We start from the raw sequence: 25,072 nt of genomic DNA on the forward strand, positions 1-25,072 counted from the left end.
CATATATTTCCCAAGGAGAGGCTGCCAAGGGAAGGGAAGGAAGGACCACTGGAGAGTCAGTGTGCTTGTGTGGTTCAAATGCCAGACTAGGACCTGGGAGATCCAGAGTCAAATCCCTACTTTTCCATGGAAGCTTGCTGGCTCTCAGCCTAATCTATCTCACAGGGCTGTTGTGAGCTGAGAAAAATGATGTAAACTGAGAAAAGTGGAATATAAGCAAATTAAATAAATAAATCTGAAGACTGAGGAGAACGTATAAATAAAAAGGTTGGTTAGTGGTTGAGAATGAGGAGGAGGCAGGGAAAGGTTAGAGGTTATGAAGGCTGCCAGGAGAGAAAGAAGATGTAGTGTGGAGAATGAGATGCAGGGGGAAATGACGCTGCCCCTGCAAGTCCTTGCACTTCTTGTCTTATATTTCAAAATTTAATTGTTAGTCAATTAGACAATGCACATGGGTGGAAGGGAGGCCCATAATTCTAAATAATAAAAATGCATTAAAGCCAAATGTTCCTCAAATAGGAAACCATTTTGAAAAAAATACACTTTCAATCATCATCTTACTTGCTCAGGTAGAGAGCAAAAGTAATGTTAGTAAACAAAATATACATTCACCAAATAACCAAGACATTCCAAGGCAACATTTTTAAGATAACATGAATATGCATTTACCGCTTCAGTATCATTGAACACCCCAAGGTCTTCCAAATCCATCATTCGTCGCCGACGCATCTTTTTCATATCATCCATTTTTTGTAATACAGCTTCTGCAGTGCTGATAAAAAGTGTAGAAGACATTTGTTTTAATTTTTTTCTTATGCTAAGTTAAACATAGTATACTGCATTGTCGTGCTAAGACAATCGGGAACATGGGAGTCAACAATTTAAAATAGACACTGCGTATTTACTGTATGGGTTTAGCATTGGTCACACATTATTTAAGGAATACTTGAACACTTTAGACACAGGTTAGGTTCCAAAAGTTCTTGTAACATCTACTAGAAATTTTCAGGTTTCCATTTTCCACTTGTACCCCTGGAAAAAATATTCCTGAGGGTGAGATTATCCACCAGTCAGTAATGCGGGGTACAAAATTTCCAAAATGCTGTTTTCTATATAAAATTTTCTGCCTCACAGAAGTGAATATAGTTTGCTCCACATAAGTAAATACAGTATATTTACCTATAGTTGTCAGGGCTGCTGTGCTGCAAATCAATTATATTAGCTGGGTTATATGTAGAAATTTGAGGCATAGACAAACCCGCAATTGTACGTGGCCAGAACTTGTACATGGTGTATTTGTCATCTTTGCTAACATTATTCAAACGATTGATTTCAACTGGAAAATTTTCTGATTCAAATTCTCCAGGAAAACCCACACTACCATCTCTAGTGCATCAGCCAGTACAATGCAATGGTCTGCTGTAAAAAGGAAAGGCTTTTAAATGCTCCGTGGTCTTTGACAATACACAAAACTTACTTTGTAATAAGCTTGTCAAATAAAACTGACTGGTTCATAGTGCTATAGCGGCTTTGCCTAATTCTGCAACTGCGACGGACTTCAACATCTCCATTTTCTTCTACACCATTACTAGGTTCTGCATTTACTCTTGGTCTGAGTGACTTTGTAACAGGAACTACAGTACCTAAATACCAAAAAAAAAAAAATCACTAGTCTATTCATTGACATAAAGAGGAACACATTTTTAAACACTGTTTCTTGGGAGGCCAGAGTTGCTTCACGTATAGATCTATGTGAAATTATGACTGAATATTGATGTACCACTGGGTACTTCATATTATACAAATCACCAAAAAAAGAAGTTAAAAGAGAAAAAAACCTGAGTTAGATACAAGGCTTCCATGACCAGGAGAAAAAAGCAAGCATAAAAGTGTGTGTATGGGGGAATATTTGCAGCTGAATCCCCATTATTACTGCAACCCCCTTTGCTGTGTGGCACATTATGCTGGAAAAACTGTACCCTCTAGTAGCAGCTTTAAAGGCGGCAATGGTGGAAGATGATTTCTTTAAAAAGCATTTTGCTATACACCATTTGTAGAATCTTTGGGTGCAACTTCTAATAAAGAATAGTGAATGCTCCAGAAATAACTAGAGACGAGTAAGATAGTCTTTAAAGCTTTTTTTTAAAGCAAAGTTAGAAGGAAACAGTAATATCTGGCACACACCACAAAAGTATATGTGAAATATTCTGACCTAAATATATTTTCCTTGAAATACTATCTTCATTATTTAATATTTATAAACCTTAATTCTACTAAGTGCCTTGTTCAAAAACCTGCTTCAAGTGACAGATCAAGTATAAACATTTGACAGCATACAAAACTGACTAACTTTCAGCACCAAAAGATGATTTTAAAATCGAGCAACTTCTATCTAGGAATCCAAGTGTGCCTGAGAGAAAAAAGGAAGCTCTGGCTTTGCATACAGTTCCCTTATATGTGTGCATGTCACTTGAGCACATGTCTATGAAAACAAAGAGGCAATGACCAAAGAGAGGAAGGAGACTACACACTTTTTGTAAACAAGAACTAAAGAGTCAGACGGTACAAAATATTTGTATCTGGATGAATTATGAAGGAAAACTAACTAAATATTTTAGTAGGCAGCTAAACTATGGGAAAATGGATTATCTCCCTGGATTAGATTTGTTCCATTTTTAGAATTACTTGAGATCATTTTATTTTAGAATTACCTTAGAACTATGCATTGCAACATAAAATGATAGCACCACATTATAAACAAGGATATTAATAAAGGCTCACAGAAGCAGAACAACAGACTGCTGCTTCCTCCCACTGCCTTCTCTCTCTTCCACCCCAGCCTTCCCACCTGGGTTCTCCCTGGTTTACAGAAATATACCCCCTTTCTGTAGCAAGATCCAACGTGTAGTGGTTTTGATTTGCACTTTGAGGGAAAGTGCAAAATTAGATATGCAATACATTATATATAAAGAAGTATATATACAGAAGAGCTTTAGTAAAGATGCTAAAAAATAAGTATTGTTACCTTGGAAAATAATAATGCCACATCTCAGAATATATACTAAACCTGAAACATGTTTATATACTGGAGAATAATTTCAAGTATTATATTTACAAATTGAAAATGTATGGAATAGAATTGAAAAATAAAGAACTGAAGGCAGACTGTATGAGGAAAGGCTAGGAATGATGCATCTGTGCACAAAACCAGAGGGATGGCACGCATATGTCTTCAAGTACCAGAAACCTGCAGCCAGATAATTGGCTAGTTAGATGAAATTACATCTACTTTTCAGCCCTCATTGCCTCGAGATTGCCAGACCACAAAGGTGCAGTGACTGTAGAAGCCTCACATGACAGCATTCCCTGCCAGAATCTAGATCACAGATGTAACAATCCTTTGCCTTCTTGGCTTCTGTCCCACAGACCCCACCACTCCAAACCTCCCTTGCCTGCCCACAACTCTCCCACCAGTGCAGCACAATCCTAATCCTCATTTCTCGTATTTCCCCAATCCTACTGTCTTCAGTTCCTTGTCTCCATTACCTGAAGTTTCAGTAGATTCCTTGTTTTTCAGGCCATGACACACTTTGTCGCACATCTTTTGGACCCCTTTGTCTCAACCTGCCTTTCCAGCACACCCTTGTTCCCTGCAGTGTTCAGCTCCTCTTGACTTTTAAGTGCTGCCACTGTGAAGATCCTAATAGGTTCTGGTCTCAGATCGCTGCTGACTGTTCTTTTCCTCAAATCCTCCTCTCAACCAACCCTTCCACCAGGTTCCTTTTCTCTACTACCTCTGCACCAGATTTCAGAAACAGTGCCCCTGGGGTCCCTATTACAGCAGTGAGGGTAACAAGCCAAATCTCTTCCACCAGAGAGATCTCTCTAGAAACCTGTTACATATACCCACCCACCTAAGTTCTGATAGGAAGCCCCAGGGCAGAAAATAAAATGTGCACAGTGGTCCACTAAATCCTTTACAACTCTGCAATTCACAAAATTCATATTTACTAAATTACCTTCTTCACAATCTTCATTCTTTTTATTATCTGCCTGAAGTCTCGCCAGCTGCCTACAGAGAAGCAAAAACATTGGTTAAATCTTAAAACTGCATATTCAGTAACATCTGATTTCACCATCTTTCTCTGGAATCAGTACAAGAATTCTGGCCATCATAAAGAAAGTGTTTAGCATTTGGAAGAAATCCAGAATGCTTCAGCTATAAACAAATAGGATTTTGAAATCAGCAACTGACAAAGTAGTATTTTAAGTTTCTTTACGCCAGTTCTTTCTTTCTTTTTTTAAGCAGGCCCTCCACAGTGCCTAAACAATTTAAAATGTTGATTTATTTGATCCCCAGAGCACTGGGACTTCCAAGCTAGATCCAAGTCCCGTATAATTGTGAAGCCTGCCCACCAGATGCTATACTATATTCCTGATATTCTATCAGCTAACACTGAGAGGTAAGAGTAAGATAAAGCAACAGCAAGGCACCCTTCCATTGTGCTTGTAATCAGCTCCAGGTAAAAGCTCTCCCCCTTTTCAACCACCTTTGCTGAGCCCAAAGGGACACTGAGGTAGTGGCCAGGCATCCTTCCATCAGTCTTATTAAAACTATAGCTCAATCACTATTAGTATTTGTTTTGAATTGGTGTAAACTCCTTCATAAGCCTTTTAATTTGAAAAGCAGAGTAAGAAATACAAGTGATAGTATTCAATACTTAAACACAAAATATAAACAACACTGACATGTAAAATATCACATTAATCTTACTGAAACCACAGCAACATTGGTAAATATCCTAATTGTCTGGTTTGTATTGATTTAGGAACTCAAGTATATATACTGGATTTCCCATGAATTATAAATGGCAAAGATTTCAAAGAAGGATCTCTACTGACTCCCCCTTCCCACTATAGCTCTCCCCAAAAGCTGCTCCTGAGGATCCAGGGACCCTATTGTATGTATAGGATGCAATGCAAATCTATAGTTGGAGGGAGCAATCTGTGGACCCCCACCACCACCATGAAGTACTGCTCTGTTCAGGTATATTGGGGAGGCAATTTCCACCTACTGCACCCTGTGGTCTTTCCCACAGATTCTCTGATCTTTAGGAACAGATTTGGCAGGAGCTCTAGTGGGAAATTGTTTCTTTCACAAACTCTGCTCCATTCATAGTTCAGAGCATAGAAGCCATTGTACCTACCACATTTGGGTCCACATTAGTTCTAACTACAGATTTGGGCTATATCAGGTGTCAGGTCACATAGATTTTACTGTTCATTCAGGATGCCATAGAGCACAGTAAAAATGAACACAGGATTATTTTTTTTGCACTGCTCATTACAACATCTTATACACTAATAGCCAAGTGGCCCTGATCTGAAGATACAAACGCAGAGACTGGAGCCATGAATGTACAAGACAGATCTTCCTATACACCTGAAAAATGACCCAGGTTTGTATAAAAATCTGAAAAATACATGTGGGGGGGGGTAAAACCCCCAAAATAATAGAAGGAGCACCTGTAACTTTAACCACAGGCTTTCAGTGGCTGTTGCTAGACAACCTTAACAGTTTAGCCACTATTCCAGGTTTAGTTTCTGTCAGTAAAAGGCAGGGGGAGAGGGCTTTTTCCAGAGTTGTTTCAGCCTTTGAGGGAGGACTCATTGGGGCCAGCAACAGTTGGGTGAGTTGCTGCCTCAAGATTTGCATGGCTGCACACAATGCATATGGACCAGGCTCAGCTGCTTGCTATTGTTCAACAGCTGCCACACCATGAAAATCAGAGTAGTAGTTACAGACTAGGATCTGGGTGGCCCAAGTTTAAATCCCCACTCTGTTGTGGAAGCTCGCTGGATGATTTTGGACCAATCACATTTTCTCAGCCTAACCTACCTCACAGATAATATGGAGGCACGGAAAATTATTTAAGCTTCTTTGGATCCCCATTGTAGAGAAAGGTAGTATACAAATGAAGTAATTTAAGAAATATAAATGAAGATGAGGGAGGGAGCAGATAAAGATAAACTGTTTAGGGGGGTTGAAGGAGAGCAAGACATAGGGAAAAGTGAGCATATGGGAAGGGGGATACGGGGAAAAGTGAAATACCCTCCTGCAAGTCCTTGCAGGTTCCCCACCAAGTAACTGGGCCTAGCTCAGCTAGCACCACATAGCTGGATCATAGGGGGGAGGCTGCCAAGGGAAGAAGGAAAGGTGAAGACAGGGCTGCGGACAAAGGTGGGTGCAGGAAAAATGGGAGAGGCTATGGAGGGCAGGGGGAAATGAGATACCCCTGCTCGTCCTTGTAGATCCTATTACTTGCAACAAATTCCCACAGATTCACAAAGACCAAAGCAGATTAGGCTAATTTATTTGCAAGAAACAGAAAGCAATTACCTTGTAAAATGTTTCCTGTTAATGCCATTCTCACTTAGCATTGCCATGCTTTTTTCAAAACTTGAATCTGAGTAATGCTGGTTATTTTTCTGTAGAGCTCTTACAGAGTGCCTTGTAAAATGTTCACATTCTTTGGCTGAAGAAAACTCCTGAAGAGGTACACATATACAGATTAAGCTTAGTAACTTTTCTCTAACATGTTGCTTATAAATTTGCCACTCTTTCTGTTAGCTTAGATTCAACAACCTTGCCAGCTATTGTTATAACACAAAGACAACATTAACAAAGGCAGAATTTAAAGAGATAAATTCTCAGGGAAATAAAGCAGAAGCCTAGTGGCACACAAATGACCAAAGAGTGGCACGTTAAATGGCCAGCATGGTGTAACAGTGTCAGTCTAAAATCTGAGAGACCTGAAGATCTGGAAACTGTTTTAGGTCCCAATTTGGGAGAAAAGTAGGGTAAAAATAAAGTAAATAACAAGTTATTCCAGCATAAGATTCCATTAGTCTAACCTCAGTTTTACAGTTACATATTAAGTAGTCATTTTATTTTTATAACCAAAGAGGGACAGAAGGGGAAAAAGTTGCCTTTTATTAATACCTATCAACATTAAATGGAAAATACCTGTGTGAGACTACAACAAACGTTTAGCTACTTTTAAGATTTTGCTCTCAAAAACCAAGAATTGGCAAAAGGCTTCTCTAGACTCTGACACTAATAATTCAGACCCCATAAAAGTTCCTTTCTTTGTAAACTCTAGAGCACATATAATCGAGGGTTTTTTTAAAAAACCAAAAGGGATTAAAAACTAGCACCATATCCTGCCCCAAAACACACTGCATTTTGGATTGGACATCTCCCTGGTCTTTGAAGGAAACAGCAGCCAGAGTGTGTTTTTCCCTAAGCAGAGAGCAAGAATATGCAAGGTAGGAATTCAGATGATCCACTGGCACTCCTCCCATAAAAAAGAGGGGGGCATCTTAAATTCACACACGTTGCAGTTATGTCCAATAATAAAAAATCCTTTTGGAATTATTTAGATCTTTTGCAAGTCATCTCTTTGCAGGCTAAGTATTCCCCTCTTACATGTTGCAGTGTACATATCAGTCTGAAGGGGGAGGGTATAGCACCACATACTCTTCCCCCCCATACACACAAATGAAGTTAGTTGCATAGTATACTGATCTGAAGACAAATGGGGTGGGGCAAACTTTGATTGAATGGGCTACATTAATTATGTCTTTAGTTTACTAATTCTGAAAGAATCGTAGTAAGCTAGGCACTATAAACAGATACCTCTTACAGCACTGGGAGGCATAATACTTATGAATAGCCACTAATGGAATAAGCAATCTAGGAAAATTATGAAGTCTCTAGTTCAGGTGTTTTAAAAAAGCTATAGCAACAGTTTCTCCTGTTTTGAACCATCTAGATCAGCCCCTGTTCCAGAGGAAGCATTGTGAGTCATTTTAATCTCCTCCTGTATCTTTGCACATAGGAGTATACTGCTACCTTCCCTTGACTCTTCATCAGATGAAAGAAACAGTATATTTGTATGTTATTGCCCAGGAAAGCTCTCCTCCTTGTACAATAGCTAATTTAACAATTTATTGGGCAATACCATTTTAAAGTATTCCCATACTGTGCTCAGGATTTTGCAGGAACATCCTTCAAATTTTAAGGGAGGTGGGGTTGTTGTCTTACATTCAGGGTCATCTTCCTTTCAAGTAAATACATTGCAAATCTGCATCATCAGAATAGTATTGCCATGCTTGACAACTCATGGTCAGGGCCTCTGACAAAGGAATGTTAATGCTTCTTCATAAACATGGAAGATCCTTGAACAAGTAATTCACCTGCAGGGAGGCAGATTAGTTATATGTCTCTCTAAACTCCCTGGAGGAAGGGTGGGGTACAAATGCAATAGACAGGAAGGTAGCTGAGATGATTATCAAAGAGTAAAATCAAATAGCAATTTAGAGTGAGACAGAAGCAGTGAGGGGAACTGAAAATTTAGCTGCAGTTAGCTCAAATGGGGGGGGGGGGAGTCTTGGAGGAAGAGGTTACCCAAACTGTGAGGATGCTGTAGGGGTGCCTATTTGCTTTCGTCATCCCTTGCAAGTTAGAAATATAAAACAAATATTAAGGAGACACAGCAAGTTTCCAGCACTCCTTCACTCTCAAAGAAAGTTCTGCCCTATAAGTACTGCCCTTGACACACTCAGGGAGAACATCTCAGTATTGCCACAATTTCTTATGATAGGGCAAACCAACCTTCAAATCAGTCAAGCCAAGCTTGACACCCAGAGTTAGGAAATCTAGCCAACGGGGGGGGGGGGCGCGGGGGCGGGAAGCTATACGTTCCTTATCTATTACACGAACATTATTTTATGCCAAAAAGGAAGAAAAGGCATGGCTGTTTTACCAACACTATAAACGATTTTTTAAAAATTTAGACCAACCACAACGAAACACGTAATAATACCCGCAAGCATTTAAGTTCTCCAAAACGCATCATCAGATCAGGTATTAAAAGGGGAGGGGAGGTTCAAACCTTAAGATCATGAAGGAAAACTGCTCCCCTCCCTTTGGTTTGTAACCACTGAACAGCAGGATTTGAGTCCACTGCCACTTTGGAGACGAACAAGATTTTTTAAAAGGTATAAGCTTCGGTGAGTCAAAGCGGTCTTCTTCAGAAACAGGAAGGAGTGAAGATCCCAAAGGGTATAAAATCTGGTGAGTTTGGCTTAAAGGCTCAGGGATCTCCACTCCTCCCTGTAGTTGAAGAAGGGAGCTTTGAATCTCCCGTGCTTATTATTCCCTAGGGGAAATCTTGTCAGTCTCCAAGGTAACACCGGGCTCCAACCCTGCTGCAGACAAACCCACCTAAAACCATCGGGCCCGAGGAAGCGTTCTGCATAGCTCAAAAGCTTTCGTCTTGCAGTTTCCGCTTTGGCGCAACACGTACCCTGCTGGCCGCTTGCTTTCTCGGCACCCCGTTCGAGTCTCGGCAAGTCAGCGAGTTTTTAAATGAAGTTCTAAGGAAACCTCTCAAAATAATGAACTCCTCTCTCTGAAGATGAAGAGAGGAAATACTTCTGAGTACGATTATATCTGAAAATGATATTCTAAAGCTCATATATGTATTGCATTTCGATAGTCTTTGGAAATGTCATTTTAAATTTTTAGATGTTAAATTTTTATCCCTTTTTCTGTTTCTACCCTTATTTGTTTTAAAAATAAAAACGTTTTTAAAAAATAATGAACTCCAACTGAACTCAGTTTCCTCCAAGGGATGAAGCCCGCAGCGTCTCCCCGCGGCCCGTGGGGACCCAAAGGGCCTCCTCCTCCCTGCCGCTCCTCACGCTCACCTCGGGGGCCCTAGCCCTGGAGCGGCAACGGCGCCTGCCCCGCGCCGAGGGCGGGCTGGGCGACTCCAGGCTGAGAAAGATGGAGCTCGACTCCATCGCGTCGTAGAGGGGCCGCGGCGGCAAGACCCGGCGGCGGCCCCTGTGGGCGGCGGGGGCGGCCACGGCGACGCCGCCCTCGTTCTCGTCCTGGGAGCCGGGGCAGCTCGAGCCGCTCCGGAGCATCACCATCGCCGGCCCTGAAGCGGCGGCCCCGAAACGAGCGGCGGCGGCGAAAGGCGATTCCCGCTTCCCTCAGCCAACCTCCGAATTCTGGCGCCACAGACCGAACGGGCCGCCTCACGCCAACAGCCGCGCGGATCCTTCCGCCCCTTTCCCTCTCGCTGCCGTTTGTTTCCAGACGCGAAGTCGAGTATAACTGTTTTACTTACCTCGTTCTGGTTGCCTTCCAAAAAGCTCACAGCGGTCTTAAATATAGAGAGAAGTTAAAGTACACACCTCGCTCTGGACTATGTTTTGGCTCTAACCAAGTAGGTCCGGAGAGCGCGGAAGATGAGATCTCGCGCCACCGCCCCCTCCAGTCAGATGTTTTGGCGCGTGCGGAAGTTTTTTTTTGAGGAGAAAAACTTGTTTTGCCGGGCTCTGGTCGACTAAGGGCGGTCTGCCGTTGCTGGCGCGTGCCAACCCCAGTTCAAATGCGAAACTTTTAAAGACACAGGGCCATGATCTCCTCTCTCTCTCTCTGGCCGCTCCTCCTTCCGAAAGCCCGCCTTATTGCAAAACATTTCACTGTGGGAGAAAAGGGAGGGGGAGAGGTGGGAAGTTGTCAAAATGTGCACGTAGACTTGAACGAGAAATGTACACGAAAGCCATAAAAGTGAATCGCAGTTGTGTGTGTGAGATTCCTTTCACACCAACTTGATTTAAAAAAAAAAACTCGTGCCAGAGGACTCCCTTCTAATCTGTTAACTGGAATTCAAAAAGTCTTGGGGCACCTTAAAAGAACTCATAAATTTGTTGTGGCATCAGCTTTTCCACAGGCCAGTTTAGTTTATAGAATGGTCATAGGCAGGTTTGTATCATTTAAATATAGAAAGGAAAAAAGGGATATTTTTAAATCTAAGTAGAAATGAATACAGAGTGCATTTATTTATTTACTTGATTTACACCCCACCTTTCTTCCCAATAGGGACTCAAAGTGACTTACAATATTCTCGGCTCCATTTATCCTCACAGCAACCTTGTGAGGTAGGTTAGGCTGAGAGTGTGGCACTGAAAAATCACCCAGCAAGTTTCTATCACAGAGTGGGGATTTGAAACTGGTTCTCCCAGATCCTTGTTTGGCACTACTCCACTGTGCTGAAATTACTATAAATTATAGTACAGTACTATTATTATCTGGTTGCCAACTCCAGGTTGGAAATTCCTGGAGACCTTGGTGCTGGAACCTGGGAAGGAGAGGTACCTCAGCAAAGTGCTGAAGGTACCTCAGCAAAGCAGCCATTTTCTCCACAGAAGTGGTCTCTGTCACTTGGAGATCATTTGTAATTCCAGAAGAACTTCAGGCCCAACCTGTGAAGTTTGCTGGGTAATCTTGGGGCAGCCACTTTCTCTCTCAGCCTAGCCTACCTTACCAGGTTGTTGTGATGATAAATTGGAAGTGAGGAGAGAACCACATATGCTGTGCTTCCTTACAGGATGGACAGGATACAAATGTATTAAATAAATAAATGTGCCTTCTCCCCTTTCATCTTCACAACAATCCTGTGAGGTAGAAACTATATTGGTACAACATGATGCAAAAACAGAAGTCATGTAATACCTTTTATATAGACCAACCATAGCTCCACATAATAATATGCAAGCCCTCTCACATCAATACAATAATGTAGATCCCTGATCAGCAAATAGTTGACAGAACCATCCACGTATAGTATTGTACTGGTGTGAGAGGCTGGTCTGTCCCACTAAAGCATCCAAATAGATTCTCATGACCAGTGTGTGTGGGGGGAGGGGGGATTAACCTGGACTTCCCCAATCAAAGTCTAATACAAGGATTCTATCAAGTTTGGGCGTGCCTTGCTCCTATCTAGCAGGGGATGGCGATGAATAGGAATTGTAACAGCAGGACTGTCAATCAATAACTAAAGAGGGACAATGATTTACAACAGCAGCTAAAATTCCCAGGGCTTGTTGAGATCTCCATTTCCAAAGCTGCCAATGTATTCCTAGAGCACATTAGCTATAAACAGAATTGAGCAAGTCAGGAACAAGCCACACCCCTGGTGATTAGATCCTGAATCCAATTGTGTGTTTTGTTGATGATTACCTCTACTTTTTCCTCTTTCACTGCTTGGATCTTTTTAGCCATACATTGTAAAAAAATCAGTTTGATCCCCCCTTCTTCCAGCACTCAATTAAATAACCACTTTTCATTCATTAAAGTTGGCTTCTGAACTTATGAAAGATTATTACAGATACTCCCAATTACTGGTGTATTCAGTGTAGCCATATACAGCAATACTGCAAATCAAGCACTCATGTAAAGGCCTAACATAGCATTTTATCTTGTCACGCTATCCCACCCCAGCTCAAAACTCAGGCCAAAATCTATGCAAACTTTAATCTCATTTCATCTGGTGGGAAAACTTTTAAGGAAACATTAACAGACTCAATAATTTATTTACTTCATTTATAGCCTACCTGTTTTCCTCAAGGGGGACCCAAAACAGCTTACATTGTTCTCCTGTCCTCCCTTTCTATCCTTACAAAACTCCAGCAAAGTAGGTTTAGATGGCCTGTTAAAGTCAGCCAACAAGCCTCCAACGCAAAGTCAGGATTCAAACCTGGGCCCACTCCCATCAGATCCCTGGGCACAGTCCAGCATTCTAACTACTACACCACAGCAGCTTTCAAGCTGCAAGTGACTAAGTTTAACAACAAGGTTAGTTAAACTTAGTAACTTGCAATAAGGTTAATTAAACTTAGTAACGTGCACCCACACATTCTGTCCTGAATGGGAACCATTGAATGGGAGACCTCCAGTGAAGATCAGGGTTGCAGAGGCAGGCAATCGCAAACCACTCTTGTTAATCTCTTTTCATGAAATCCCCATCAGGGGTCGCCATAAATCAGCTATGACTTGAGGGCACTCCCTGCTACTTCCCTAGTAAGCATGCCCAGCGTTGAGGTGCGCGCCTGCGCACGGCTTTCTTGGGAGTAAATCTCAATGAATCAAAAGCGGCTTTCTTCCGAAGAAGCAATGCGCGAGGACTGGCTGCAGGAAACACCAGCTCCTCCTCGCCCTCTCCAACTTTGCGCGCCCACACCCCTGCAAGGCTGCTCGGTTTCCCGGGGAAGGAGTTGCTTGTAACTCGCTCCCCTACGGGCGGCTTTCTCCACACGCTTCCTGAGCCTTGTGCTGCTCGGAGAGAGGCGGCCTGCCGGATCCTCTCGGGACATGAGACCCTCGCTCCGTCCCCATCGCCAGCTGAGCGAGGAGCCGGATGGCAGAGGCGCCCGCGACTGCCTACCAGCCCGCCGTGCCTGCACGCCCCGCTTGCGTTTACACCAGCTGTTACTGGTAAGGAAGGGAACCCTGGACATCTCCTTGCTTGGGGTTGCCAACCTCCAGGTGGGACCTGGCGACCTCCCGGAATTGCAACTCATCTCCAGATTACAGAGCTCAGTTATCCTGGATAAAAGGGCTGCTTTGGAGGGGGGGGGGGACATGTGGCAGCATTATAACCCAAGAGGCCCCGTCTGCTCCCTAAACTCTACCCTTTCCAGTCTCCACCCCCAAATCTCCAGGAATTTTCTGCCCCGGAGTTGGTATCCCTAGTTGCTGAGTGGTGCAGACCGACCTTTTCCTATCAGAAGCCATACTGACCGGGAACGTACTGGAAACGCGTGCCAAGGATGCACAGTTGAAACAATGGAAGCTGCCTGCATTGACTATGGGAATGATGAATACCGATTGACTTGTATGGTCTCCAGTGAGATCCACTGAAGTAGTGAAAGGTCGCAAGGAAAATGCATGAGGGGTTTACAGAAACCTGCTCCGTGCCTGGAAGGACAGCTTTCAAAGTGGAATGGTGGAGACTGGGAGTAGCAAAACTGCTTAGAATGAGAGTGGAATGAGGGTCTCTGGGAGTAAAAAACCTACTCTGTCTGGAATGACAACCCCTGGACTGGAATAATTTCTCCAGGCCCAGTGCAGATGTTGTACTCCTAGGGATGGACCATCATTCCAGTCAGCTTTGATTTCAGTCCCAGGGACCCCCATTCTACTCTCAGAGCTCTTATTCCAAGGCCAGAGGAGGTTTTTCTAAATCCCTTACATTTTTTCCTTAATTCACAAACCCAGAGAGAACCGTAATAGATGTAGCTCAGCTCAGAACGTCAGAGTTCTATAAACAGTCATCTCTAAAGCCATTTCAGAGCACCAGTTCCCCACATTTTTTTCTTCAGTACTTTTTTATCCTGTCCCAGATCTTTGCCCAACAAGCCCCGGGAAATGCAATCAGTTTCAGATCAGCAGTTAATGAAATCACCATATTCCAACAAAACAACTTGCATGGGAGGCCACAGGAAGTAACTGTTGAATAAAAATTCTTCAACACAGTTGATTGCATTTCCTAAGGCTCCAATGATCACAGTGCTTTTCTGGGATTACATTACATTTAATTTAATGGGTTTATACTCCGCCCTCCCTACATCAACAGGCTCAGGGCGGATCACAACACAACTTAAAACACATTTAGCTATTTGAAGGTTAGGTAAGGATGTTACGTAATCCTGTACTTTTTGTGTTCTGTGGCCTTTGGACCTTCCTGTGTATAATTTTTTTTATCCATAAATGTGATCATAAAAACATAAAAAACACAGACTAGTGATCCATCTATTCAGCATCCCATTTCACATAGGAGGGCAAATAAAAATGGCTTTGAGGTCAAGGCCTTCTGCTGTTTGCTCCTAGCATTGGCATTCAGAGGTTTACTGCCTGTGGATGCTGAGGTACCTTTCAGTTGCATGGCTAATAGCCACGGTTGGACCTATCATGCATGAATCTGTTTAATCTCCTTTTATGGCTGTGGCCATAATTATGTCCACTGGCAGTGAGTTCCACAGTTTAATTACTTGTTGGGGAAAAAGGTATTTTACTTATCCTGCATTTTGACATCTGCAAACTGGGGGTCACGGAGGAGTTTATATTATGTCAGTCAAGCAAGCCTTTATTGGCATATATAAAATATAATTTTTTTAAATAGAGAGGCTCCATACAAAATGAGATTAAAATACAGATAGGAGCAGGGCAACAGTGCAACAAAACCAGTACAGAATATTACTTGTCATGGCGTACAGCCATGGCGCTGTAGAGAAACTTAGCTACTATTTCAGTTATTTCCGCATCTGGGTTGTCAAGCAGGAAATGAACTTTAAAATCATCAGAAAACTCTGAAAGTTGGGCTAATATAGGATGTAGAAGATCCCGGCGTGGCGCCAGATAAAAAGGGCACTGGAGACGAACATGGGAAACAGTTTCAATGGAGTCCATCAAGCAAGGACAACACCTGCTATAATAAGGAATCCCATGAAATCTGCCAGATAAAATGGCTGAAGGAAGAACATTAAATCTGGCCAGAGAAAAGGCTGTATATAAATTGGGAGCCAGGAGTTGGTAAAGGTATACTGCTGGGAGACTTACATTAGGGACAATCCCCAAGTTTAGGGGAGAACAAGTTCTATTAGCAGACCTGTAGAGAGTTTGTAACTCTAATCCCAAAAGACTGTATTTTATTTTTGAGAAGGCCTCAGACTCAGATAGCAGTGATAAAGATTCTATAGATAAGTTCAAGGAACTTATTTTACCTTCAATACACGCTGACCAACTAGAGTTGGCAAATTCGATAATAAATGGTACGTATAACTGGGGAGATCAGAATTAAAATGGAGTTTCAACCAATATTTAATAGTGTGAAGCCATGCCTTGGTGGCGAGTTTATATTATTAATTTTGTTTGCTCCAGAATTTCATGCCTGCCAATGAATACACTTCCTGCATCTTACAAATTGGGCTGTAGTCTGAGAGACCTCTTGCTGGAATAAACATGTGTTATCATTTAAGACGCCATGATGAGAGAGCCCTGCTTGTTTTTGCAGCAGCTAACCTTCTGCGATCGTCTGGGTTCGTTTCCTTTTATTTTTACAGCGAAGAAAACGTATGGAAACTTTGTGAATATATCCGAAGCCAGAATCAATACCCTTTAGAAGAATTTTATGCTGTTTTTATTTCCAATGACAGAAGGATGGTGAGTGGTAATGGAGGAACGCAGCATAGCTCTTATGTCAAGTCAAAGTTTTCTGTTTTCTGTAGCTTTATGCCCGTTGCTATTTACCTCGTATCCAGATCAGGGTTTTTGTTTGTTTCTTAAACTGGCTGTGTTTCTTTGCCATTAATGGTAGCCCCGCACGCATCAGTTAAACTCATGAAACTTACCCCATCATTTTCTCTCCAAATGTTGCCACTCACTAACAGTGCAATCCTAAAAAGAGTTACTCCAGTCTAAGCCAACTGAAATCAATGGGCTTAGGATAGCATTGGAAATCCCTGGGAATCTGGCTACTGTTAAAGGAGGAAGAGGAGGAGGAGGAAACAGGTCAAGTAAAAAGACAAGAAAACAAGTGGCAGTTGTAATCCAGATGAGTGTAGTGGTTGTATAGTGGTTAGAGTGTTGGACTAGAAGCGGGGAGACTCAGGTTCAAATCTCTGCTCTGCCACCGAAGCTCAGTGGTGACCTTGGGTCAGTCACATGCTTTCAGCCTAACCTACCTCAAAGGGCTGTTGTGAGGATAAAATAGAGACGAGAATGATGTAAGCCACTTTGAGTCCCCACAGAGGAGAAAGGTGGGGTATAAATGAAATAAATAAATCCTCGCTCAGCCATGGAGCTCATTCCTTGATCATAGGACAGTTGCTCTCAGCCTAGCCTACCTTTCAGGGTTACTATGTGGACATAAGGAGGCTGGGGAGAGCCATGTATTCTGTCCTGAGCACCTTGGAGGAAGGGATGGATTTTTTAAAAAAAAATATTTTCATTGTTCCTTGTAACCTGTAGGTGCCACTTTGGAAACAGAAGGCAAGAGGTGGAAATCAACCAGTGATCTGGGTGAGAAAATTCACATTTGCTTCTTTGCTTATAGTTTTATTAATTATTATTGTATTGTCTGGTTATTACTGTGTAATAACTATGCTTAACCACTGAAGAAGGCCACATGGCCGAAACGCGTTCGGTCAGGATCACATAAGGTTCTTTTCTGAGGTTTTTTTGTATGATTTTAATCTGTATTGAGGCCTGTAAAATTTTTATATTATTCTGTAATAAATACATGTATTTTGTTGTATACTGATAGATATTTATGCTTTACGTTTAGTAATGTTAATATTTGGCCCTGTGATTTGGATTTCTGTAACTTTCTTGGTTCTTCATTCAATACTGTTGCTACTGTGCCAGCTCTTATGACCGTGAATGCACAAAGCTGCTTTATACCGAATTAGACCACTGATCTGTCCATCTGAATATGGCTTGCTCCAGCTGGTAGCACCTGTCTGGTCAGGTGGGGTTCTGTCCCAGCCTTGTGGCATGAGATCCTTTGTCTGTGAAAGTACAGGGGCCTGGCAAAGGGCTATAGCACATAGTACAGATAGAAAAGGCTCAGCTACGCATGAACACACATGAAATTGCCACGTACTGAATTAGACTGCCGGTCCCTCAAAGCCAGTATTGTTTACTCAGACTGGCAGAAGCTCTCCAGGGCTCAGGCAGAGGCCTTTCACATTTGCCTTTCTGCCTACTTGAAGGACCTATTGCCTGATCCTTTTAACTGGAGAGGCCAAGGATTGAACCTGGGACCTTGTGCATGCAAAGCGGAGGATTGTCCATTGAGCCACAGCCATCGTCCCTCCTCTCCCTTCTTACTCCAGTCAATTGCTTTTACTTGCATAGTAATTAAATTGCGCGAGGTGACATGCGCAGAAAGAGTTGGTTGAAAGGAAGTAGAATCCAAGGTGTATCTGCACCCTCCAGTCAAGACCCCGTTAAGCCAGCTCAGTTGAATTTGAACCTCTGATACTTGTACACAGGGCTCATTTCAAGGGGGAACGCACAGGAACACAGTTCCGGCAGTTCCCCAAAGAGGTCACGTCAGGTGGCCCCGCCCACCTGACTCTCAGCCATTTGGGGCCCGTTTCGGCCTAGATTGGGGCTAAAACGGCCTGGATCGGGCCTCTGACGGGTGGGGGATCACTCTCTCACTCAGCAGCGGCCCAATCCTGACCATTGTGTGCCCCCTTTCAGCCATTTTCAGCCCCTTTTTGCCATTTTGGGCCCAATTTCGGCCCTGAATGGCCAGGATTGGGTCCAAAACAGCCAGAATAGGTCATGTCAGGGGGTGTGGCATATGCAAATCAATTATACTAATGACACACTTCCGGTGATGGCAAGAGGCATGGCATATGCTAATGAGTTATGCTAATGAGTTCTTACAGCTCTTTTTCTACGAAATGACCCCTGCTTGTACCCCATATTAGGGTGCAAGAGCCAGTGTGATATAGTGGTTAGAGTGTCAGACGAGGATCTGGGAGATGTGGGTTCCAGTCTCCACCCGGTCATGTAAACTCTCTGAGTGACCTTGGGCCAGTCATACACTGTCAGCCTAACCTACCTCACAGGGTTGTTGTGATGATAAAATGGAGGAGGAGAGAACTATGTTTTAAGCCCACTGGGGAGAAAGAGATGACTAAATAAAACTGAGTGATCCACAGTCAGGTTTCCTGACCTGTTAATTTTAATTATGAAAACAGCCGGGAGGGCTCTGATTTGGATCAGGGCCAGCCTGGAAGGGTTTTTTTCTTATTTTTCTTACACAAACAAACCTCAAGTTTCTGACAGCCCAATAGAGGGGGGGGGGGGAGACAGCTATAATGTGGGGTGACTGTGGGTTTTTCCTCCCTACTGATAAAGGGTCTGAGTAATTTCTCCCAGACAAATTAAGTGGGTAAAAAGACTCTTCACCCACGCAGAACATTTCTGCTTTAGTAGGGATTTGAACTTGCAGCTCTCATGGTCAAACTCAATGTGCTAACGACCATATCAGGATACTTGACTTGTTTTATATGGGGAGGCAGATGATGCAGCAGCTTTGCTGAGGCTCAGCCGCTGTGGATCTGGTTAGCTTCCGGATCAGAGATCCTCTGGGGGGAGGTATGCCACCTTTGAGTTCCATGGCAGAAGAACATCTGGATATAAAATTAATAGATTTAATCAAGTGCAGACTGCATCCCCCTCACTGGTGAGTAACTGCAGAGTTCCTGTGTACTGGGGGATTAGGGAGAAGGGGTCTACACCTCCAAGAGTGACGTTTCCATACAGACTTAAGCCCTGAAATAATACACACACACACACATTTTTGGAAATTAATCTCTGTTGAGTTCACAGTAGAAGTGATCTTCTTTGCACCAGGGTTCCCCAGCTCACTGTTGGTTAGAAGAAATGCGTAAAAGGCAACATTGAAGTTGTTACATTGAGACGGATGCTTTTTCCATCTTCTCTATTGTAGATACTTTGCGGTTAACAAGTTTTTTTCTTCAAATTTCCAGGATTACCATGTTATTTTACTTCATGTATCAAGTGGAAACCAGAACTTTATTTATGATCTTGACACAGTGCTACCTTTCCCATGCTCTTTTGACACTTATGTTGAAGAGGCCTTTAAATCGGATGATATTCTTGAGCCCGGATTTCGAAGGTAAGAATGTAAAGCACCAACCGTGGACACGCTGTGTGGTCTTTAGACTTATATGGGAACTTTTCATGACTTCGAGCTAAAGAATATCACTGAGGGGGGGGGAATATCCCATTAAGATAGGGCTGCCTGCCTCCAGGAGGTAAAAAAAAAGAGTGGAAAAACCACAACCCAAACCATATTTATATGATTATTATTTGTCTTTGTATTAGCTTGTATGATAAATCTTGATTACCTGTTATATGAATTACTTATATATATATGCACTATGTCACTTAAAATTAGACTTGTTTTGCAATTTATAGGAGTATATAATTGATTCTTTGATACTGTAGTTGCCTTCAGCCTGGGTTGTGGTTTTTCCACTCTGTTTTTTTGGCTCTGATTCCTGGGGCTGTCTGTTTTGTTAACCTCCAGGTGTTGGCTGGAGATCTCCTTGAATTACAACTGATCTCCAGGCAACAATCCAGTTCTCCTGGATAAAATGACTGCTTTGGAGGATGGGCAATATGGCATTATACCTTGCTGAGTTCCCTCCCCTCCCCAAAGCCTGCCCTCCCCAGATTCCACGTCCAGAATCTCCAGGAATTTCACAACCCTAAATGAAGCCTCTTAGAGGCAGTTGGCAACCTTAGGCAGAAGACTTTCCCCTCACCTACTAACTGGAGACGCTGGGGATTGAACCTGGGACCTTCAACCGTGCAAAACAGATCCCCTACCACTGAGCTATGTCCCTTCCCCAAATTCTTAGCAGCAGTCAGCCAGAGTGTTGGACCAGAACACCTCGTCACCACCAGCATTGCTGGCATTTTGGAAACTTCGGCTACACGTATTATTTTTGAAGGTATTTGCAGTCACAGAGCAAATACACTCTTCTTCAGCGACCGCTGCTGAGTGGCTTAGCCTTACCACGTGTCCACTAGAATGTTAGCCAGGTAGCTAGGCTGCCTGTTTCGTTCATTACTCTCTGGGAGCTGAGCTGCTGGCTTGAATATCATGTTCTTATGATGAGCCTTGGTCTGAGGTCTTCCAGGTGCATTCATGCTTTGAGACCAGCTGCAAACTAAAATAAAAACACTTAAGCGTTTCCCTTTGGAGTAGAACAGCAGCGAAGACACCCAGGAGAAAAATAGAGAATTTGAGCTGCAACCCTAAACCTTACTTTCCAGGAAGTAATGCGGGACGTATTTCTGAGTAGATCTTCTTATGATTTAAATCCCCACCACCACCTCCCGTTTGTCAATTTCACCTTGTTTTGTTTACCGTTTGATGAGATTAAGGTAAACTGGGATGAAAATGGGCCCAACCGTATCAGATTACAGACTGTAACGTAAAGACAACTAACAAGTAGGAGTTGCTTCAAATACCACCGAATAATTGGCGTCATTGAGGTTGAGTTACACACGGAGTATGTAGAAGATTAAAAATAAAAGGTTGTCAGATATTGTTTTTTTCCTTCACTCTTCCAGGTCAATTTGACTTCCTATAAACTAAACTGGCATACAGATGTTATCTGTAAAATGCATGTGTTTAAAGCAGATTTTCACGGTTCAGGTTAAGTACACTTATACAGTTTGATGCTTGGGATCAGTGTGTTGGATTCAGATGTTAACTGGAAAATACTACGAGCAGAATCCTATTAGGGCTGTCTGCCAAGGGTTATACAGCACGGGTCATTTAAGTCTTTGGCTTGCTTAGAAAAGTCCGAGCGGTTCGAGCTGATTTGTATCTGAAGACTTTTGCTTCCGACCGGTCCCATATGAGAGATGCCAGTGGGAACTGGCTGAAGCCGCCTCCGCTTTACCCCTGCATTGAAACTGCAGGTAAGCTCCTGTTGTTGCCTCTTATCCAAACCAGACCCCACGGCGGTGGCTGCTTAACATATACTAAAGCAGGTGCAGCTGCTAAGCCTTTACGTCATTGACAGTGTGCTAAAAGCTGGGCTTTGATAGGAAAGCAACACGTCCCTTCCCAGCGCACTTGGATTTGGTATTGGGTCCAAGATCCAGGTGATTTTTCTATGGGGATCCATCACTTTGTCCCACCTAGATGTAGCTTTCTTGGTAGATTAGTCATTGTTGGTTCAGATTGGATAAAGATGTCTACTTTGTGATATTTCCAGATGGGTGGGTATCTGCGGTCCCAAAGATACCCTTCTGCGCATCGTTGGGACCGCCTCTCCCTGTATGTGGGCCCAGACAATGCGCCGATCTGGAGACAAACAGCTATTAATGGTCCCTGGCTCCAGGGAGGCCCACCTAGCATCAACCAGAGCCAGGGCCTTTTCAGTCCTGGCTCCAACCTGGTGGAACGCTCTGTCAAATGAGACCAGGGCCTGGCAGGATCTGTTATCCTTCCTCCAGGCCTTGTAAGTTGGAGCTGTTCTGCCAGGCGTATGGTTGATGCTGGGTAGGGCCCCCGCCAACCAAATAGAAATAGAATGGGGCCCTCCCTATCGGAGCATCCACCTCCAAAACCTTTTCCCTTTAAGAAATTTTTCAGTGATAGTTGGATGAAGGATCCAATTACATATTCTGTGCCATTTGAAATTTTGTACTTGTCATTTTAAATTTTTAAATTTTAATGTATTTACTGTGATTTTAAATTGAGAAACTGTAAATTTTAATGTCTATGAATGTAATCCACCCTGAGCCTGCCGGTGCGGGGAGGGCAGAATAGAAATGGAAATAAATAAATAAATAAATAGCAATGTTGATCTATAGCAGCAAAACAAAACGGTGGCAGCTTAAGAACGAATTCAGGGGTCTCCAACCTTTCTAAGCCTGCAGGCACTTTGGGGGATTCTGGCATAGCATGTTGGGCGCAGCCACAAAGTGGTTGTCCCAAAAAGGCTTCTGTGGGAGGCGGAGGCAGTCACAAATCACTTCCTCAGCATACCTTCAGTCACACAGTGAATTTCTTGGGCTGTTATGGCAGCTGCTGCCAAAGCAATGTTTTTAATTATCAGCACAGCCAATCAAATCCTTAGTGGCCAATGAGAAGCCGTGCTGGGCAAAAGCATCACCTGACCCAGCCCGCTTTCTAAAAACTTTTGGGTGCCAGGAAAGGTTTCAATGGGTGCCCTGGACTAACCACGTTTTGTTACTGATATTGTTTTAAACAGGATTCTCCTTGTAACATCTCCCCCCCCCCCCCACAATACTTTTCTTTTTATGTGCAGCTTGAGTAGAAATACATCTGCCTAATAGACAAACATGCATCTGATAAAGTGAACGCAGATGCTAGAATACATTTTGTTAGTCTTTTAAGTGCCACAGGACTCCTGTTTTACATTGCCATGGCAGTGTCTATCTGTACTGCAAGGTATTGATAGGAATGCATGTTCCAGTTAGTCTTGCCATTATTTATTTATCTCACTTATTTATAGCCAGACTTTCTTATTGAGACTCAGGGAGGTTTACAGAGGATTATTTATTTTATTTTATTTGACTCATATCCCGCCCTCCCCACGAATGGGCTCAGGGCGGCTCACATCATAATTAAAACACAATAAATTGATAGTCAACTTTAAAAACAGATTTAAAAGCTTATATTAAAACACTCTGGTGCCATTATATATAGGCTACTATAGGATACTACTATAATAGTATCCTATTATATATAGGATACTAATAAAAGACCTGCATAGGTCATAGCTGTGGGTAAAACGCATAGCCGAGAGCAGTCATAGAAGAGATAGCGATCTTAGATAGGATAAGGGGGGACACCCGCTGGTCCTCAACCAAAGGCCTGGTGGAACATCTCCGTTTTACAGGCCCTGTGGAACTGTTATAGGTCCCACAGGGCCCGGATCTCCAGCGGGAGAGTGTTCCACCAGGCTGGGGCCAGGGCAGAAAAAGCCCTGGCCCTGGTGGAGGCCAGCCAGATGTCCCTTGGGCCGGGGACCACCTGGAGTTGTTTATGCATCTCCTCTAGTGCTTCTGGACTAAGGCCTGTGACTGTGGAAAAAGTGACAACTCTTTTGACTTCATCTCTCTTTTAACATCCCCTTTTTCCACAGCCAAGCTCCGCCTTCCCACCATCCTTTTTTGCTTGCTGTTAGCTAATGTTTAGCAGGTTTAACCATCAGTCCTGGGTCTGTTTCTCATATACACATCAAGGAACAAAGCTTCCTAGCACATAAGCACCTGGCCTTCAGAAGCTGTCTGCAAACAACTAAATTGCCCAGAAGGCTCCACATTTCGGATTCCTTCTCTCGCTCTCCATTTTTCTTTCTTTTTAGATTTCAAGATGAACCTGGACGATTTCATCAGTATGAATCCAGCTGTAGGATGTGGGTCTGTGTTCCCACTCCCCGAATTCGTGCATGGGTTTGGCAATCAGAGCTGATTTCAGCTTACAATGAAGGACAGTGAAATCATTCCAGTTGGAGCATCGCTTTGAAGACGCCAGTCTATTTATTGATTTTAATTTGTTGGAATAATATTATTTGTTGCACTTTTGGAAATAAAAATCATGTGTTAAACTAAGTACAATTTTTAAAAATTTTTGAAGCTTCAAGACATCCTCCGAAGTATTTGCTTATAAAGTCTTTTATTAGGACTAACAAAACAATGACACAAAAAGCTGTTAAGCTTATGAATTCTACGTAATAAGCTGTCACGTTGAACTTACTTATATTCATTTACTTTCTGCTTTCCCCCCCTCAATAAGTTCCCAAAGCAGCTTACATTGTTCTTCTCTCTTTTATCCTCACAACAACCCTGTGAGGTAGATTAACAATGATTTCAATGGGCTTAGGCTGGAGTAACTCTGTTTAGGATTGCACTGTAAATTGAGAGTGTGACTGGCTCAAAGTCACGGTGCAGTTGTGGGGAAGATATATGTTCCATCCCTTAATTTGAAGGCTTTAAAAGAGCTGTTGTAAGGATAAAATAACGGAGATGGAGAATGGCTTATGCAAAGGCAGGATACAAATTTCTCAAATGAATTGATAACAAGGTCGTGGGGGAATATTATTTTCTAGAACAAGACCGAACAGATACATTGTTATACACTGAATATCACATCAGAACTGAGTTATGAACTGGAGGGCTAGAGGTAATAAGGCTATTTTACAGTTAATATATTTTGGCTGGGGGAGGGTGCAGAAAAATTGAGCTCTTAGGATGTAGTTTCAGATGTGACCAGCAGAGAGAGATGTTAGTATCTTGAAAATTCCTATTCACATATTTTACTTCAAGCTGGAAACAGAGCATTTTCCAGAGAATATAAAGTAGTATAGTAAAGATCCTTATCCCATTATGGTATCTGGGACAGGTTTTGTAGATTTGAAGAAACCTATCCAGGGCCACCAGAAAACAGTTGAGGTGACAGGCAAAATAACAACTCTAGTGTGTCACTTGTAGCCCTCTTTGAAATGACGATAGCCAGGGCTCATTTCAAGGGGGAACACGCAGGAACGCAGTTCCAGCAGTTCCCCAAAGAGGTTACATGGCAGGTGGCCCTGCCCACCTGACTCTCGGCTATTTTGGGCC

At 42.8% G+C, this 25,072-nt stretch overlaps 2 protein-coding genes across 4 annotated transcripts in view; one reads left to right on the forward strand and one right to left on the reverse strand.

Annotated features, from left to right (window-relative positions):
* ATAD2 (ATPase family AAA domain containing 2) overlaps nucleotides 1-10,414 on the reverse strand; it is a 35,955-nt gene extending 25,541 nt beyond the window's left edge. The window contains exons 1-5 of one of the 3 annotated variants that reach the window (XM_054985551.1): nucleotides 10,270-10,414; nucleotides 6,401-6,549; nucleotides 4,020-4,072; nucleotides 1,478-1,643; nucleotides 670-772 (exon numbers count right to left, since the gene is read on the reverse strand). In XM_054985551.1, coding sequence (XP_054841526.1) covers nucleotides 670-772; nucleotides 1,478-1,643; nucleotides 4,020-4,072; nucleotides 6,401-6,447 — 369 coding nt within the window. In that variant the 5' untranslated portion in view covers nucleotides 6,448-6,549; nucleotides 10,270-10,414. Of the gene's footprint in view, nucleotides 1-669; nucleotides 773-1,477; nucleotides 1,644-4,019; nucleotides 4,073-6,400; nucleotides 6,550-9,774; nucleotides 10,057-10,269 lie in introns of those variants that run through there. The other 2 variants (XM_054985550.1, XM_054985553.1) reach the window with 2 other exon arrangements.
* Nucleotides 10,415-13,093: 2,679 nt separating this feature from the next.
* Nucleotides 13,094-24,040, forward strand: NTAQ1 (N-terminal glutamine amidase 1). The gene is made up of 6 exons (XM_054985152.1): nucleotides 13,094-13,354; nucleotides 15,982-16,081; nucleotides 16,889-16,939; nucleotides 19,429-19,577; nucleotides 21,273-21,397; nucleotides 23,818-24,040. The coding sequence occupies exons 1-6, from the start codon at nucleotides 13,278-13,280 to the stop codon at nucleotides 23,922-23,924; spliced, it is 609 nt and encodes a 202-aa protein (XP_054841127.1). The 5' UTR covers nucleotides 13,094-13,277; the 3' UTR covers nucleotides 23,925-24,040.
* The last annotated feature ends 1,032 nt before the right edge of the window (nucleotides 24,041-25,072 follow it).

The sequence above is a fragment of the Eublepharis macularius genome, chromosome 7 (genome assembly GCF_028583425.1).
Source record: "Eublepharis macularius isolate TG4126 chromosome 7, MPM_Emac_v1.0, whole genome shotgun sequence".
Taxonomy (NCBI): domain Eukaryota; kingdom Metazoa; phylum Chordata; class Lepidosauria; order Squamata; family Eublepharidae; genus Eublepharis; species Eublepharis macularius.